Source organism: Phalacrocorax aristotelis, chromosome 6, assembly GCF_949628215.1.
Source record: "Phalacrocorax aristotelis chromosome 6, bGulAri2.1, whole genome shotgun sequence".
In the NCBI taxonomy this organism is placed as follows: Eukaryota; Metazoa; Chordata; class Aves; order Suliformes; family Phalacrocoracidae; genus Phalacrocorax; species Phalacrocorax aristotelis.
The window spans coordinates 16,192,261-16,212,080 of record NC_134281.1 but is presented as its reverse complement, the minus strand read 5'-3'; the positions used below and the strand labels follow the sequence as shown (position 1 = coordinate 16,212,080).

Sequence of the window (19,820 nt, the reverse complement as noted above, 5' to 3'; positions counted from 1 at the left end):
ATCATAATTATTTTTCCTAGTGTGCGTTTACATGAGAAATGCAGAATGCAAATTGTACTTTTTCAAACTTTGAGATATGCAGTTGATTTCTTTAAATGCATTTTACAGTTCTTTGCACTTGGAGGCTTTGATATAGTACTTATTTTTATCTTCTTCCTGCGACATCAGCAAGCAGCTGTAAAGCCACAGCAAAGCTAGGTCTTAAGCAGCTCTGCTCCCAGTGTGGTGCAAATAAGACAAGCATTATGTTAAACCATAGAAGGGAAATCAGAGCAGTGTTACATCTTGCCTTTTAGCTGTATATTGATTCTCTTTTTCTCTTTTCTAGTATTTTATATGATAGGGTAACTACAGTTTGACCTTGGTCTCTGTTCATCTTTCATCACTGGAGCACAGAGAGATTAAATATATAATTTCAAATCTGAGTAGTTCCTGTAGAAACATTGCTTTAAACACAGTAAAAACTCACCCCTTTTTGACACATTCTCAGGATTTGAAAGCTAAAGGAATATTTCAGTGCTATTTATGTTTGATTTTAAATAATGTTTCAAATGAGAACAGGGAAGTTTTACCATATTTAAGTGCTTCAACATCTGTCTAACATTCTTCCACCTCTTAATTTGCATGTTCTGCTGTTCAAACTAAACTACTTTTTTACAAACTTTGTCATATTTGATCATGATTTTTTTAAAAAATATAACTCAGTTTCCCAATAACTGTATCAGCTTGTTCTCATACGATGTAATTCTCAGTAATGCTCTTCTGCTTCCATTTCCTTTCCTACAAAATGCTGTGACTATCCACACTATCTTTTACTGTTTTTTTAAGGCCACTCTTGTCTTTAGGTTGTACTAACAACTTTAATGTGGATTTTCCCCTTCTTCACATCACTGACTTAAACTCCAGTTTTGTGGCTGACCATTGTTGATATTATTATCAATACCTGCAAATTTTAATAAGCAATGGAAGTCCAACTATGGTAGATGATGTGTGATGGCAGAATTGAATAACGATACCTTCATCTTGTGATTTACATTTAAAGTAATAGATAAGAGTCACCGGTTGCTTAGAAAGGGCAGAGAATGTAAGGACACAGTAAGACAGTATAGGGTAATGCAGCAAGAAATTATCAGCCTATGAGATCTCAAGTGTGAAGGGCAGTATGTGAAAAAACACACAAATGCGTGATCAAGTCTTTCAAATTGTAGTGTCCACTTCTACAGGGTACCCACACAATGGGAACACACGTTCTCTGACAAGGTCTTAAGAATCACGGAGTCCTTGTTTGTGTTTGGTTAAACTTAATTTCATGGAAATATTTGGGCAATCCAGTATTTAGAGCTCTAATAGTGTTTCAAAGCAGTTACATTCACAGAACACGTTCTGTGACTAAATTTTGGAAATTGGAAAATTCGGCAAGGTTTGAATGTTAAAGGAACATATTTTGCTGTTTTGCGAGCTGTCAAGCGCGATGATATTATGTAGGACTTTGTTGGGAATAGTTAAGGTTTCCTTTGCTGCTTTTGCTGTAAACATGGTTTGTCTTGTAACACGATTGCTTTGTACCAAGTTACTATTTCTTCTTATACAAAAACCGATTGGATGTATGAAGGATCCATGGAAACGATAAATGTCTGTAGGTTTCATCTGCTGGATGTTCTCCCACCAGTTACTATATACAAATTACAGAGAATTGTTCTGCTGTTGAATTTGATTAACAGCCATATTCATGCCAAAAGGGTATTGGTCTCATTTGCAGACACCTGCATGCTAGAGATAGAGCAGCTTGGGACCGTTTCCAGCTGCAGTCTGCCAATGACATACAGTGCCTTTAGGTGAGGGGACAGAAAATAGTTTTCATTTCCAGCTTGTTTCACAGGGAATTTTCTGGTTTTGTTGCTACACAGAAATAAAATCAAAAGGTGACAAGTCACTAACTGGAGGGTGAATTTGTTTCTAGTTCTCTATATGCTATGGTGAATCCAATGTTTAGGAGGATACATCTATTCTTAGTGAAAATAACTACTTAAAGACGTTCACAGCTGATAACTGTCTATCTCTGACCTTACTGATTCCATTCTGAGTGAAATTGAGTTAATTATAAGGAAATTGTAGCTATTTTGCAGATATATTACATTTTTTCTCTCTCTTTTGTCTTTAGTTTTCACATAACAGATTTTTTTTTGGTAAATGATCATGTAGGAAAGCAATTAATTTACTCTAGTGTACTAAATCCCATCCTTTGATCTCATGTATGTCATTCTTTGACTTTCTGGAAGAAAGAGGGTAGTGAAGATGATATATACTTACTTTATTGTAAAGACCTGAAATAATGAGAAAGGCTTATTAAATTATTGGAGCCATTTGACCTTTGCTGCAGTGGCAGAATTCAGTGCAAAAAGGAAAAGAAGAAAAGACAGCAAAAGGAAATAATCTCCTCTTGTCTTTTGTTCTGCAGATATTGAAGTTGTTAGATATTTATAACTCTTTTTTTTGTATAATCAGGAGATTTCACATGCAACTCAGTCATGTACACAGTACAGTACACACATTAAAGTTAATCACAGTCATTATGACTAATATTTACTTTGAATTTAGTAATTTCTGGAGAAATTATTCAGAAATACACTTTATTCTACAAGGAATAATAGGAGGATTCCTACTGATGTTCTTGCTGCTTGACATCAGGGCATTCGACATTTTTCCACACAGTTGTGTTTTGTCAGATCTGATCTTTTGCAAAATCACAGAATGGTAGGGGTTGGAAGGGACCCCTGGAGGTCATCACGTCCAACCTCCCCTGCTTGAGCAGGCACACCTAGAGCAGGAGGCACAGGAATGTGTCCAGGTGGGTTTTTAATGTCTCCAGGGAAGGAGACTCCACAACCTCCCTGGGCAGCCTGTTCCACTGCACTGTCACCCTCACAGGAAAGAAGTTTTTTTCTCCTATTTAACTGGAACTTCCTGTGTTCCACCTTGTGCCCATTGCCCCTTGTCCTGTCATTGGGCACTATTGAAAATAGTCCAGTCCCATCGTCCTGACACCCATCCTTTAGATATTTGTAAGCATTGGTGAGATTCCCCCTCAGTCTTCTCTTTTCCAGGCTGAACAAACCCAAGCCTCTCAGCCTTTCCTCATATGGGAGATGCTCCAGTCCCCAGATCACCTTGGTAGCTCTCTGCTGGACTTGCTCAAGCAGTTCCCTGTCCTTCTTAAACTGGGGCCCCAAAACTGGACACAGTACTTCAAATGCAGTCTCACTAGGGCAAAGTAGAGGGAGAGGATAACCTCTCTCAATCTGCTGGCCACACTCCTTTTAATGCACCCCAGGATACCGTTGGCCTTCTTGGCCACAAGGGCACATCGCTGGCTCACGGTCACATTGCTGCCCACCACCACTCCCAGCGCCTTCTCAACAGAGCTGCTTTCCGGCAGGTCAGCCCCCAGCCTGTACTGGTGCATGGGGTTGTTCCTCCCCAGGTGCAGGACCTTGCACGTGCTCTTGTTGAATTTCATGAGGTTCCCCTCAGCCCAGCTCTCCAGCCTGTCCAGGTCTCATTGGATGGCAGCACAGCCTTCTGGTGTATCAGCCACTCCTCCCAGCTTGGTATCATCAGTGAACTTGCTGAGGTTACACTCTATCCCACTGTCCAGGTCATTGATGAATATGCTGAACAGGACTGGACCCAGCACAGAGCCCTGGGGAACGCCACTAGTGACAGGCCTCCATCCAGACTCTGCTTTGTTGATTACATCTTTCCAAGCAAGCATTTCCTTTAGGATTAGTTGAAAGACAGTCTAACCAGTTGGTAAATGTATATTTTTCAGCAACATCAGTATCAGCAGGAGAAAGCTTAGAAATCTGGTAAGTGTTTTCTCTGGAATTGTAAGAACCATTTCACCTGCACTGATGTCAGATATTTGGGGAGGAAAATGTAATCCCCCTAAATATTAGTTTCCATTGCCTAGTTCTAGGTAAACCGTTAAAATCCATAAGGACTTTAAACTAAGGGTTGACACAGGGACCCTACAGACCATTCCATTTAAGGACTTCTTTTACAGAACATGATCTTTGTGTTTGTTTTTTTTTTTTAATAGTGTTTAGTGGCACATAAATTCTGCAAGAGAATATGCATTACAAAGAGTATACTAATACTAAGGAAAAATACAACTTAGAGAGCTTTCTAATGTCTTTTCGTTCTGTTGCAGCCAGTGATCTCTGTGTAATAATAAAGGCCTCAGTTTTCAATATTGTTAGGTTTATTTCAGAAGACTGTCAAAAAAAAAAAAAAAAGGTAAACTACAGAAGTAATCAGCTATGTGCTTGCATTCCATATGTGTTATATTTGTTGATTATGATCCTTCTTTAATTTACCCTGCAGTAAATCAGTAGTATCTCCATTTAGGTACCTAGAATTACACTGCTGTAAAACAGAGGACAAATTCGTTGTATTAAATATCAGTTAAAGGGGCTTGGGTTATACTTCTGTTGACTCATGGAACAATTCTAACATTTTCTTTCTTGATTAAAGCCTTAAAGCCTCAAAAATTCAGGAGTTACAGTAAACAGCAAGGTACCTTTATAGGAAAGAAAAGTTTAATTTTTCTTCCCTCCTGCCCCTTCTCCTTTTTGTGTTACAGTTCAGCTTAAGAAAATGGAGACACAGTGAAAGATGATTTTGAAATAATCAGGTTTTTTATGTTAATGAAATTTCTGCTGTGTAGCCAGCTAAAAGATAATGGGATTTAGCATGTTTTAGGTTCTAGCATGCCTAAAAAATGACCTTAATGTCTGCAAACAGTTCTAGCACTGAGGTAGCTGAAACAATTCTGAGACCTTTTCTTTTGAGTTCTTATATTGAAGGCGTGAAGTAGGAGTAAAATTTTCTTGACCTGCTGGATAATGCAATAAGGGGGAAAGAGCAGAAGGTGATGAAGAAACTTGCCTCTAGGCCAAAACCATTTCTTGAACTAGATTTCACAAGCATTTTATTAAATAATGAGAAACTGCATATTTGAAATTAACTTAGATCATCTAGAAATGCTCTCAAATTTATGGTCTTCTAACAAATCAGAGTTTTAGCTATTGGCAGTCAGGTCAAACTGTCTTTTAGGAAGCTCTGGACTTTCAAGTTGTGCAGAGTAACCACAGGAAGCTTCTTCCAAAATAAAAAACCAGGAGAAACGTAGCAATTTCTACAAACTGAGTGAATCCTGATAGAGCCTGATGAATTCAACTTGCAGTGTAGAGTCCATAAAATGCTCCATGGCTTTTTCAATAAAGTGTAGCTATAAAATCTTGGTGTAAAACTAGAATGGTGAGATACATTAGCTATATACTTATTAAAGGGTAAGAAGACAGAACCTGATGTTTAAAACAGAGATAATGAACAAGAAGCAGCATTGATTATGCAATTTTATAATTTATAACGGCGGCACTAGCCAGATCCATGGTAACAACCTACTTACAAACTGATATAAAAAATATCTTAGAAAAGAGAAAGAATGTATTGCTAGAGTAGGGGCTTATCCAACTAAGAGATTTCACAATGCTAAATGATGGAGCATTTTCTAAGCTTTTTTTAAAATCTCTTTGTTTCATCCTATATTTTAAAAATAAAGTTTGTAAGGCTTAAGCCTGCCCTCTGGTAGTGTACATCTCTGTTAGCTAATAAAATCAGTTGCTTTGCTTAAGCATGTAAACCTGAAACACACATGTTTCTAATTTGGAGACAGATGATGGCCACCTTGGTAGTAGGGCATAGTATTTTAGCATATTGTTAACTTATTTCCAAAATGCACATTGGACATTTGATTCTCAAATATTTATAAAAGCCTGGACATAATTTTTATGGAGATTTGTTTTCTGGGTTTAGGGAGTACACCTTCTTCCCTCACAAAGCAAAACAGCGCATTTAAACACCTAGCTGAGCACAGTTCCTGGGTTTCTGATGGTAGCTTTTATGCAGTGTTTCGACATGCAGTTTTTTCCTTCTTTTTCTTTACCCTTCATCTGAACTTTTGCAGATGTGCCTTAAGATGGATGCATCAGTGTTTTGCCCTTTCAGAGGCAAATTGATAAACAAGAAAAAAGGTGATTCCCTTTGAAAAACCATTTGAAGATTTCCATTTAGTAGTTGTGCATAAACTGCCTTTCCTGCTGCTTTGAGGTGCCCATGATCTATTACCATATGTGTGGATTTCTTCTCAGCGAATGAAATGGTGCTAACACCTTTGTGCCCTCTTTCTTTCTTTAAAATGCATCCCCTATTGCTTATCAGCTCAAATAATCTCGTGAGTGTATGGTATCTCATTATGCCCTCCAGCGTACTGCTCCATTCAGAGCAGTTCTGGGCCATTGGTTACCGACATAACCTTCAAGGTATTTTGTGGTAGCTAAATAACAAAATTTGTACAACAGTTTTGCTCATTCAGAAGTGATAAATGGGAAAAAAATAATAAGTGTAAATACATTTGTTAGGTAACTAAGCAGATTGTTCTCTGTATAAAACCATTCAATATTTTAATTCTAAAAGATAATTGGTTCCAGCACTTAGAGGCCAGTACTTGTTCCAGTCTTTGCATCAGACTTCTAGAATCAACTAGTTGATTTCAAAGTATTTTTGGAAAGACTTGTTTCTAAGCAAGTAAGAGAGAGAAAGAGTAAGTCCAGATAACTACAACCTCCCCTTCCCCACACCCAGCTGCATTTTTCTTTGCTTTGACATTCCTAGAATCCTTTGCATCACAGATTCATGTTTGCACAAGATCAGTTCAGTCCTGTAGTTATCAAAAACAGATAGATTACTTTTATTGCATGTAACAGTCTTACTGATGAGATTCTCAGTTCTGATTTTTTCCCTATGCCTGCCTGATTCTTCTGGTCTTGTTCTTGCATGCTGAACTTCAGTCATGTGAAGTCAATCCATACTTTCCCTCTTTTTTTCCCCATGTTTATGTGTTAAACATTTCACAGTAGTTCTGCAAGTGCCTTGTTTTGTCCAAAGCTTTCCTTTTTCAATTACAGGTTATTGTTTTCATCATAAAGTAAATAAATCAACAACTGCTACAAAAAGAATCTTTAATAAAGACAATAGAAAGTAAAATAATATTGAATTAAATATTGCAAATAGGTTCTGTCAGTCCAATTGATGTCAGGGCAGGTTTTATACCGAATACAAAACTTTTTGTTATTAACCCTGTGTCCTTGACACAAAATTATGTATAAACCTTTTAATAGGTCAGTTTTGCCATCATACCTGTAATTAGTGTCCCTGCAAATATGAAAATGTTTACTTATACAGGAAACTGCTAGACAACAAGTAATTTAGAATCTGTTTCTCCATTGCATGTTTTGTGGTCACAGTCCAAACTGTACTCATCTTGAAATGATGCTATTTACATGTAATAGAGTAAATGTCAGCAAAAGATTCTTCTTCCTACTTAATTGCACATTCCACAAGGTTAAACTGAATATCTGGTATGAATTGTGCTTAATACAGACTTTCAAAGATAGGTCCTAAAAACCTTTCATCATGGTAGATTCCTTCACTCCTTTTAGATTGTGAATATTAGCTACAGCAAGGGAGAAAGGATTCTCAGATTTCTAAGTTATACCCCTAAAATGCATGGGTTGATTGTGAGAGTAAGGCAGAGGGACAGAGATTAAGGGAATGGAAGCAGAGTCTTGCTACACCCTCTACTTCTAGCAGAGCAGTACTGTGGACACACAGAAGAAATGGTACTCTGTGAAGAAAAGAGAGAAAAAAAGTGCTTCAAGATAATTCAAGTATACACATTCTTACAGCCATTCCCTTTTTTAGACCATGTTGGATGATTACAAAACAGACCATAGAAAAACACATCTGTTTTAGAAGTGTAATCCCATTTAATACAATCAGAGTAACATGCTAAAAATCACAAACACAATTAGTAAATCTAAGTTTTAGAAGAACTTCTGACTTGCTTTATACATTCATTAAGTCAAATACACTTTCATCCCTCCTCAGAAACTGGTTCTTTTTAGATGTTGGTCTTACATTGATATGTAGAACAAGTAAGATTTAATATAGAGCAAGATCAAAAACCCACTGAAAGATTCTCATTGACTCAGATAGGCATTGGTAAGGCTCTTGTTTGATTTTGCTTTTTTGGATTTTATCGTGGGAGAGAGGATGTGTATCTAGCTCCTAAGAGGATTTATGATTAAGAAATTATTTTTCCTTTCTAGAAGGACTGTCAAAGAATTTTCCTTTTTTTCAAATATGAAAGGGCATTTATGTGAGAATAGATTAATAAATGAATGAGTATATACGTATGTACCTATCTTCTGCAGTTATCTCTTTTTTTCCTTCCTCTCTTCCTCCCTTTCCTCTCCCTCTCTCCTGGTAATTCAGAACAAGTCTTTACAGTACAAAGACCTTGCTTTTGTTTTTTTTTTTCTTTGAAATACAAGTATGATTTTTTTCAGCTCTTGTTTTACTACAGTGCAGTTATTTTTCTCTTACTATAACTATTTCTCTGGGAAGGATTCTCATGCTATTATCTATCACCTTCCTAAGAGTCTTTAAAACGTCTCATTTAGAAATAATTAGCATTAGTAATAATTAAAATGACACTGTTTTTCCTCTAGAGGTGGTACAAATGCTAATAAATACTAAAGAGTATAAGGGTATATAAGGAGAAAGAACCTAGCTATATAATTTGATGCCATTTTACATGGATGAGAACCAAAATTTTACAGGTATGTTGGATGTCATATTGTGTGTTATGATGTTGAGTTTTAGATGTTTCTTATCCTTTTTGATATTATAAGTAAGAGCAAGGCTGAAGAAAATGCCTGTTGTCTAGAATATAGGCATATTGTTTTCAGTTCTCTTGTGTGTGTAGACAAAATGGATGTGGTATTACTGTCTTATACAATGTGAAACCTTTTCAGTGCTCTTAAGGTTGAATAGTTCATGGTTAATTGGAGTGTAGCATCAGGTGGTTTTTTTTATCAGGCTTTAAAGGTATGATCAGAAGGTCTGTCTTAGTTTCTGCCTTAGTTCACTTCTGCACCCTGTTCTGGATTCTCTGGTTATTCACTTTGTACGTTTAAAAGCTTTCTGAAAGGCTATTATTTGAACGTTCAAGATAAATTTGCTTATAAATTGGAGCTGACAAATTGTGGCCCTACAAGAGGGATAAAGAACTGTTATCATTTGACTATCCATATCCAGCTCTTAATCAACTTACCTACACCTTTTTGGTACTCAGGGATTTAATAATTTTTCATCTTTGGAATAAAAACATATGTGATTTAAATTGTGAGCTTTCTGAACCGTTTGTGGCACTTCAGCAAATCAACTAATGATAAAAGCAAGCACAGTAAAAGTTGCAGAGTATATACTTTAAATTAACAAAATTAAGAGAAAAATATTAAAATGCTGTTTTCCTGTATCTTCAAAATTTTACTTAAACTAGATACTATAGGTAACTGTAGGTAAGCTCATATTCTCACCTTTGTACTAAACTCTGATCTGGTGGTATAATGTAAGTTTAAATTGATCTTGATCTTAGACTGGTAAAAGAAAAGGCAACACATTCAAGACAGAGACAATTCTTATAGTTTATTAAAATGATACTACATCCTTATTACTCATATGAAAGCAAAACCAAACAGTACTTCAAAACAAACCATCCAAAAAACCCAAAGTGCAGAGAAAATAAAATAATTCTGGAGGCAGCAGAAGACACAACAGTGTAATAATATGATTGCTATACCAGAAAACAGTAAAAAGTATATATATATATACACATTTAATTATTTTCAGGTTAACTTAGCGTACAGTGTGAAATATGATCATCAAAGAAATTTAACATAATGTCTGGACATACCTATGCATTTTGTCAGTAGCTACAGAAGCTACAATAATACTTCCAAATTATTTACATTGCTATATTCACTTCTGTACTGGTAATGTAAAGAGACAGACTGACTGACCACTAACATTGATTAAAGCAAAACAAAACAAACCTGAAACCTACTATCTCAGTAAAATTTAAATGAACTATATTAATGGAAATATGGGAATTATCACCAGTCATGTCATTTAAGTTGTATTGCAACTTGAGATTTTATAATAATATGTATTTAAGCAGTTTGGAAATTTCTGATAATTTTCAGGGCCAGGAACATTTAGGGACCTGTGCCTTTAGGTCTGGCAATTAGTTCTGAAGTTCTGCTCAGAGATGGGACCATTTCAAGCACTGTATGAATTGGAAAGACCTACTAATAAGTCATGCACTGCCAGAGTAACTATGCAGTCTAAGTGTTGATAACCAGTGAAATACAGGTTTAAATAAGCATCAGAAATCGTCCTGAAGGTTAGGTCTTCACTGCTGGTGCTCATCTGTTTATCTGTCTTCTTAGAGTCAATTGTAGAGCTCACGTTTAGTGATATTACAGAAAATTTTAATTAGCTTTAGAGACTTTGTGTGTTTGTAAACCAGAATATTTGCAACACCTTGAGATCTGGAACTTCTAGAAATTTGAAGACAGTGCACAGGTCTTACATGAGATAGAACAAGGACTATCAAAACCACCAGCCCCTAAAATAAATCTTAACCCATTTTATGCAAGGTGAACCTGTATGTTCCCCAATAGAACAAGTTTTAGAGAATATTTATTTACAGTCTCACTAAACAACATTAAATTTCTTTCTCATGGGATGAGAATATGCTATACATGGTTAGTTGTCTTGTTCATGTTGTCCACAGCTGAAGTGCAGTTGAACTAGTTGTCTCCATAACTTGAAGAAGGTCACCCTTAAAACATAAAGCTCAATAATCCAACAATGAAATAGTCATAACATTTTGAAAAGACTATTCTTAATTATTCTACTAGTGGTAGCACTCTAATACTGATGATCCCATTTTTGGAAACTGTTATTTTCAGTGTTTTCTGTATGACATAAAAAAGCTAAATATGCAGATTTCAATGTAAATTGTGTCAGTATTACATGATGTATGTCTTACAACGATTAGTTTTATTTGGAGTTGTCTAGGTCTAGAAAAATATTCCAATTCCATGCATAAAAGTTTGTGTAGTTTTTGATCAGGAAGCAAATAGCTACTATACTACAGATAAATGAATAGTTATATCAATAATTTCTATAGGAAAAACTAAATATATTAATGTTTATACATGATATTTATTTACATATAAACAGAATTAACCATGGACATCTATTTTGCACTAACAAGTTTTTCTTTATTGATGTAATAATGGAAATAAAACTCACTCCCTTTAAACACACATGCATGAGGCCAAAATTTTGTTCATAGTGTGTGGAATGTTCATGGAGTGTCTGATTTAATGAACCAGTTCTGCTACTTTGATGTTTAGTCATATGGCTTATCTGTAAAATTAGCATAATTCTTTTTTAAAAAATTAATTCTTTATTACTGAAGTTTCTAACCAAACTTTGCATTTAAAGTAATCACTCTGGGTAGTTTAAATGCAATCTTTCCTGTAAATATTTTGTATTCATTGGAAAGAGACAACAATTAATTTATGTAATTAGAAGAATCACAGTCACAGACTCATGGAATAACAGAATCTGGAAGGGACCTCCTGTAGATCACCTAGTCCAACCCCATGCTCAAGTGGGATTAGCTGGAGCAAGGTTGCTCAGGACTGCATTGAACTGGGTTTTGAATATCTCCACAAACATTCCGGCAGTATGCTCCAGTGTTTAACCGATCACTCTTACAGTGAAAACGTAAGAGGATCCCTATAAGAAGATTCCTGTAAGAGGATTCTTTCCTGTTAACTTCCACACAAAGTTCAGAGAGCAGACGCAGACAGATAAGACTTAATTAACCGTTTTAAAAGTTGAGTATATTTAGATTTTTTTGTGTTATTCTTATTTTAAAAACAAGATCGCTAGATAGTGCATTAGAAATTATCCAGTCTTTTACATTAAAAAAGTTATGTATTTTAGAAAATGTGTAAAATCTTCAAAGGGTGGAGCCATTTTATTACAAAGATGTTTGGAATGTATACATAATTTCTTAGTGTGCTCTGCTATTTTTAATTGCAGTCTGATACCTTTGTAGCTCCTGTGTTTTCTCTTTTGCATATTTCACAAGAGCTACCTTCTTTCCTTTCTGTCATCTTTATAGAATTCTTTTGATAGAGAGAATTAGAATTGTAGTTTTCATCTATACTTTATGACTCTCTTCTCCATAGCAACATTTACATTTCCTCTGACTGGTATACTTTGCATGCAGTACACAGTCTATCCTTGACTAAAATGCTGGAGTTAATGCAAAATATGTGGTAGTAGCAGAGTAAAATAATTATGTGAGCAAAGAAGGATTTGGTATTGAATCCCTTGAAAAATCAAGTGCATTTTCCTCACAGATGTTGGCCCAGTAAGCTGCAGGTTAATGTCACTCTTTTAATATTTATAATGAAATCTTAACATCAGGAACATCCCAGTAGGAGGCTGAATTTTATTTCTTTCTCCATGTATGCATATAATTATCTATGATACCTCTAGTACTTACATGACTCTAGGAAGTGGAGAATAAGTGCATGGATTAAAAAAAAAATAATATCGCCAAAACCGTAATATTTGAATGCTGTATCTTACAGCAACTAAGTACATTTTAAAGCAGAAAAAAATCTGCTAGAAATTGAGTTTGAATGTTCTTTCTATTCTCTCCCAAGTTTTTGTAATTTTTGGGAAGATCTGTGGAAGCCTGCCTAGCAATGTATTAAACGCTTTGCATTTCTTTATACGATTAAATAAACCATTACCTAACCCTACATTTAATTATATCTTATGATGCCATGAACAAACAACCTTATAGAGCACCTGGCACATGTATGCACTAAGTGGTTTTTGTTTGTTTGTTTGTTTGTTTTTTGTCTCATTCTTTTCTGAGGAGCTTCACTGATTTGTGTGACATCTTCCTCCTTGTTGTGGTGTTAAGTACAGGATCTACATGCTTGCCACAATATTTTGCATCTTTCCTGAAAGTGTATTTTCAAGAAGTAGAAGTTCTAATGCATACATTCAATACCAAATTCAGAGTCAGTATGTGACATGTACGGGATGAGTCTGAACATTGTAAACCACCATAAACTTAGCTATGCTTAGATGTTAAATTTGGTGCAGCCCAGAAACCATTTATAGAAATGGCTGTACTATTAAAACTGTATTCATACTTGTTGATTATTTACTGGCATGTTTGTACATAATTTCTGTTGATTTGCATTGTACCTTATTAAGGAACAATCAAGGCAGTAGGGTTGTTAGAGTTTCTCTGAGACTGGTGACATTGAAGTGCTTGGCAGGAGAATAGAACTGTGAAAACGAGGTCAGTGAATGTAAAATAAGAGTTATTTCTTTACTTTTTAATGCTTTAACATAAATATATTGCAATAGTATAATTTTTTATGAAGATAATTTCATGCAATCATTATTAGAAAAATAGAAAATGGAAAATTAATTTCATAGTTATGTATATTATTTTTGTTTAATAATAGAAATCATAGTTATTTAGTATAACAAGAAACTGTTGAGTGTAATTTAGTCTTGCAGAATATTTTTTTTTTTAAATTCTGCAAACAAACGTAAGGTTGAATTCTGATCCAACAGAACAATAACTTCATAATTCTAGTATGTTTTCCTTTAAGACTTCTAGACTTGGTTTCTTGGAAATCTAGGGTATAGAGCTACGTAAAGTTTTTAATAAATTGTTGAAATGGCTATCAAATTTTTTAGAAGTGTATGGCCTTCTTGTTTTGGAATTATCATTAAGTCATTTATAAAAACAGTCTTTATGAACTTCTTTTGTTAAGGGTCAAAGGAGACAGACTTTTATGATGGAGTACTTGGCATACTTAGCAGATCTCCTGGTCCTGTACCATAAATGCCTCCTGCTTCTAAAGACAGTGTTTCAGATCTATCTATGGTTTTGTTTGTTTCATTCATGTTGGCCTCACAGTTATCTGATCCAAGAAATAGTGCAACATCCTTCATGTTGGACTCCTTTGCCTGTCTTGGTTTGTTTCACCACATTAGAAGCGTCTGTAATTTTTCTTTCTCTGATAATAGCAAACACATTTCCATGAAAGGCTCAAAACAATACTAGGTTATTGGCAAATGCGGAAAGCATGACACTGTGTGCAATAACAGTATTGAAAAACCTCCAACAGTTATTTACTCTGTATTACATTGTGTGACAGAACCTCAAGGTGACCTGAATTTAGAGGTGGAATTCTCAACATGTCTTACTGGAATCAAGCATACTGTGAAACTGAGGGGGACTGCAGTCTCTGAAGCGTATTTTTTTTTTTTTAAGAATACGAAATAAAATAAGATAATTTGTTTGATAAAGAAAATCTGGGTTTTCAGGGAAAGATAAATTAAAAGAAATGAGTTTGAAAACAAATCCCCCTCCCTTTTCTTCACTGTGTCTTTGCAAGGCCCTATGCTCTAATCTTGCTCCTTAATCTATAAATTATTTAGGTTGCAGCAAAATTTACACAGTTCCATCAAGATGCCTAAGTCTGCTTTTCTACATCAGGAGATCCTCTCGGGTTTCCCCTAGTGCTTATAGGTCAGCAGGCTCCTGTCCCTACCTTACCTGGCAGTACTGCAACAGCCTGTTCTTCCTAAGCAGTTGTGTGGAGGAAGGTATACTTCCCTTCAGACGGCTCCTCCTAACCCAACCCGCAACAACCAGGAGACAGCAAATAGCCAGACTTACCCCCTGCACCTCAGCCACAGTCATTTGAACAAAACATATATTACCCAGGTGGTAAACTAGGAGCAAGTAAGCAGATAAATGCCCTATCACGTATGTTCTCTAGAGACAATTACCAGAGGGAGGAAGAGACACTAATGGAAAAGCAATAGGAACAGGAGGTATTTTGGTATGGTTGGAGCTGAATGAAGACACCAAAATGGCATAGTTTACCATAGGTCCAAATAGAACAGAAAGATCTGCAGTGCTTTTTGAGGGCCAGGGAAAGATCATATAGTTTACTGCAAAATTGCCTCTTCACAGCGTGTAAAGCAAACCACAGGAATCAGAGGTGCCCACTGGGTTCTACACAGAGACAGGCAGTTTTTAGACTATGCAATGAAGGGTCAGACCAGAGGATTATTACTGTTATTTTTAGGATAATTATTTGTTTCCTATGGCCTCCCAGAAGGACTAATGTCATACAAACCTCCATAGTTTATTTTGAAGGAATTTGTAGTGATTATTAAACTGAATTGCTGACATATAGGATCTTGCAATAGCTAAGTTTCAAATCAGTAACAGAAAAAAGATTTGTCTGGCTGTAACAAAGACAGATTTTAAATTTATTATTTTATTTTCTTTTTAAGGAAAAGACTGTGAACCTGGATTTTGAAGCTTAGGTGAAATGTTACAAGAATGCCAGCCCAGGAAAGAGCATAATGGAATGCAAATCTCCTCTGCTCACCCTATTATTCTTAATCAAGTATTTGACTACTAATACTTCAGAGCAAGGAAATATTGATTTTATAAAAGGCTATAAATGAGATTGACAAACTGAATGCAGCAACAGATAATAGGGAACTCTGATTCGTAAACTCACAATGTGCTTTCGAAAATAATCTCAGTAAAAGCAATAAGGATAGTTTCATATGCAAAAGTGTGTGGCATCTAGTATGTGTGGTAGTTATTAATAGAAAATCCTCACTTGCATTCCATCTGACTGTAATTCCTTCACATGGCAAAACTTGGCCAAAACCATATGTATCTGAAGGGATGTGCTCAAATAGAAGTAAACTCAAGTTCTGAAAACAAGTAATAAAAAGTACTGTTGTACTTTTACTTTGTACTTGTACTTTTACTTTTACTGTTGTAAAAGGCTACTAATATTTGTATAAGGATTCAACTTAAATTTGAAGTCCCAATAGAGCATTGTGTGTGTGCACGCATCTGTGGATTTTTTTTTGGTGTTTGTTCAGATTTTTAATGCTCTCCCCTACACACCCCTCCCCTGTATGTGTATAGTCCCCTGTATGTGGACTATAATCTTTCTGATTTAGTTTGAATGTTATCTGGAAGTAAGTATTTCTGCAATGATACTTCTGCACCTAACATTGCATATATTGCCTGGGATGCCTTGACTGTACTAGAATATAACATACAAATTACCTCCCTATGAAAACATACGAGTTTGCTATGAGTAATGTGCTTGGGCAAACTGTAGAGTTCTTTAGTATTTATTCCAAAGGTGGAAATTTGGACATCATTCTTTACCACACCTGCCTTTATCTGAGATACCAGTCTTGTAATTTTTACATGTATTTCGCAAGAAGGTGGCATTTTAAAAAGAGCCAAAAAAAATCCAGTAAAACCCCCACATATATATTTGCATATATGTACTTATAATCATACTTGTGTCTACAGTACAAAAATGTATTTTTCTATGCATACATTTTGTATATTAAGCATATAGGATAATACGTTTGCATAAGCTGTCAGTAACTTTCTATTACCATTTTGTTTTTCTTTCCTCTGTCATAGAGAATACAACCTTCTATTTTAGTATGATAAACAGCTCTTAATGTCAATTTCATTCATAATAAGTGTAGGTTCAGATGTTTACAAGCCAAGAATGGCTGATTTTAAAACTAAAACTATCTTTATGTTGAATTATATTTGTGTACAGGAAGATGGAACTACTTCACAGTTCAAGTGCGATACCTTATCTGATGAGAAAACAGCCCCTCTCTTAGTATTGTGGTATTTAACAAATTGTATGGTGCTTTTGTGATACCTAGTAGAGAAGCTGTCAAATAATAAACTATGTTATTAAGCCCTTAATAAGTTGAATCAACTGGCAAATTAACTTAGTTTCTCTAGTTCTTTCCTTTATATTTTGTTTTATATTTGTGATCTTATGAATCAACAGCTAAACTAGCTGTTCAAATTAGTTTAATGTATAATGATTGTTTGTTCTGTTTTGTTGTTTTCCAGCTCCCTCAGGCTCAAAAGGTAAAATATTTTAATCAAATCTTTGTTATTTAAAGTAGTCACCAGTCCATCATGTTTCCATGGTGTGTGAGTACGGTACAGTAGTGATCAGTGAAACACTTAACTGTAATGGGGGATCTGGAGTTGAGCAGCAAGAAAGGTAGCTGACATCAAAGTCAGCTAAGGTACTTGCTGAGAGCAGCTCTTCAAACATATGAGCTATTTTAACATGATAGGCATATAGTAGCCTACAACTTCAAAACATCAGGCTATTTTATCAAAAATTTGAAATAATAATAAGGATTTAAAAAATCACCCCATTACTCCACGTGAAACATTTCTGGATCATTTTGTCTCTACTGTAGAGACTGCAGGACCCATGGTATAGCTGGTACCCTTTCACTGCTCCCCACTGTATCTATCAACACACCTTTGAATACATCCAACCTTTGACTTCTCTAATAGGTTGCATACAGTTTTCATATAATATGCTCTTGCCTTTAAACAGCTTCTGCATCGATATGGTATGTTACTAGAGTCACCACTGCACATCATGATAGCACAATGATTGCGGCAAACTCAAAGAATTGCTTGATGCCTGTTGCATCATCCTTGTATCGTTCACAAACGTATTTAAAGCTTCCAGCAAATAGAAAACCTAGATGCTGCTTTGTGATTTGTGGTGAGAAGTATTAAAATTAAAAAATGAATGAAGTATACTCGGAAATTGCAATACTCACTCCTCCAAGTCATTCTTATTGTGTGAGGTAAAGCACCTTTAATAAGAAATGTCATAGTTATTAATCCGTTAAGCATCACTGTTATTAATAGTCTTGGATGATGATCAAAATTTGTTTTTTAATGAAAGCTGTAGATTATGATGTTCAATGAACAGTTTTTGCAGAATGGTGAGGGCATCCATGGAACTCAGAACTTTAAAATGGTTTATTAATGCATCTTATCCACTTTTTAGTTTAAAAAGCAAGAAGTATGAGCATGAGAGCTTTTATTTTTATGATGCTATATATATTTGAAATTTCCTTGCTCATGAAGCTCAGAAAATTCTATTTTAAATCTGCAGGTAATATGTATTTTGTGACAGTGGACTATGTCCATAGTTCGTTCTTGTGTTTTGATAGTTGCAGAACCTACCAAATGTGACATGATAACAAAAATTGTTGGTTGTTTTTCCTTCTGGAAATAGATGGTTTAAAGAAATCTTTTGTATACAGCTTCCAGGAAAAGTAGAAGGACTAAAAGGCTGGCTAGACTGGCTAACCTTGGCTTTTTCATGTTCACCTGCTTGTCTAAAAGTTTATGCCAAATGCTTCTCTGAACAGTTTGCATAAAGAAGAGACAGAGTAGGTTATAATATGCTGGTGCAGAAGGATATAACGAGTCAGGCTGTTTACTAGATTGTGTCACATGGGGCTGTATTACACATTCTGATGTCCACAATTCTGAGCTATTAAATAGTGTTCTGGTGCAAATTATTCAAGTTCAAGGTTAGGGAAAAAGCACACAGTTTTCGTGGAGGTCAACAATTACATTTTTCAGTGTGTTTACCCCTTGAACAAACTAATGCAGACCTAAAGCCACGTATTTTGTATGTGTACGCATAACGTCTAGTTGACTGTATACTACTTTCATGCAGAGAAAGAGGAGAGGGGTGGGAAGGAAGGAATGGGATGGGGAGGGAGGACAGATACAAATAATCCACAAGGGCTTTTGATAGCTTCAGGTAAGAAATAAGCCTTTTCATGAGCATGGCCTGATAGCTTATGAACAAAACAAGAGAATCTCTTGCTATCTCCAAGGTGAAGGGAAGCAGCAGAGGGCTGATGCATGCGCTTATGAATGACTTAGTCACTAGTGTACATGTTTTGCCATATGGTGTCTGAACTTGTACTATATTTTTGTTGGAATCTATGTATTGTCTTGAAAATGTTTTATCTATAAACATTTCAAACAGTCATGTCTCTCTAAACATGTTCACTTTAATCTTTGAGTAATCTGAAAGAAAAATGTGGGATTCCAAGTTTACCTTTACTGTTTTATATCTGTTACAAATACTTGGTCATCCTGATGAAATGTGTTGTGTCTTTTATGTGAAACCCTTTGGCTACAGTCTTCTCAGTGTTTAGTCGAAGTTCTGTGATGATTAGCTATTGATTTTGAAGACCTGTAGGTTCTCAACTCTCTACGGCAGTCAAATAACAATTAAAACCTGTTACTGTTATGCTATCTGCTCTAAATCAAACTGTTGCAAATTCAGAATTGGAATGCAGGTGAAATGAAATATGAGGAGTTTAGGTTGGATGTCTGTTGCACCATGATATTTGTCTTGAAAAGATCTTTGTGATATATCCTATACTTAGAAAATACCGCAAAATCAAAACAAGTCCCACATAATTTCAGGTGATAGAGATGCTGATTTAATATGGTTATGTAACTTTCAGAAGAAAATATGTCTAGGAACAGCCAACGTATCTAAAAGAAAGAGCCACTATCCAGACAAATGGAACAAAGTCCTGTGAATTTAATATGTCCTATATGTTGCTTTTCTGCATGTTTTCAGGTAACCATTCCACAGGGCTGTGATAATAGTAATAAAACAAACCAATAACTCAAATTTACCAGTTTTCAGACTTTTTCAGTTTGGCTTCCAAAATGACCTTTATCTTGGAAACACTTTTGAAAAGCAGCTTTTATATTAATTGATGAACAAAAGCTATTCTTCCTTAGTAGCTCAAAAAGGTGTTTTGTTTCCTAGGAGGAAAGCTTTACTTGCTTTCTTGAGCAAACA

The 19,820-nt window shown here is 35.4% G+C and overlaps 1 protein-coding gene across 2 annotated transcripts in view; it reads left to right on the top strand.

The window, feature by feature from the left end:
- The window catches only part of CACNA2D3 (calcium voltage-gated channel auxiliary subunit alpha2delta 3), a 486,549-nt gene that overhangs the window by 325,052 nt on the left and 141,677 nt on the right, over positions 1-19,820 (top strand). For both annotated transcript variants that reach the window (XR_012661052.1, XM_075096179.1), the window contains exon 14: positions 17,018-17,035. Coding sequence is in view for 1 of the 2 variants with exons in the window: in XM_075096179.1 (XP_074952280.1) it covers positions 17,018-17,035 (18 nt within the window). In the remaining variant the exon portion in view is untranslated. The remainder of the gene's footprint in view (positions 1-17,017; positions 17,036-19,820) is intronic.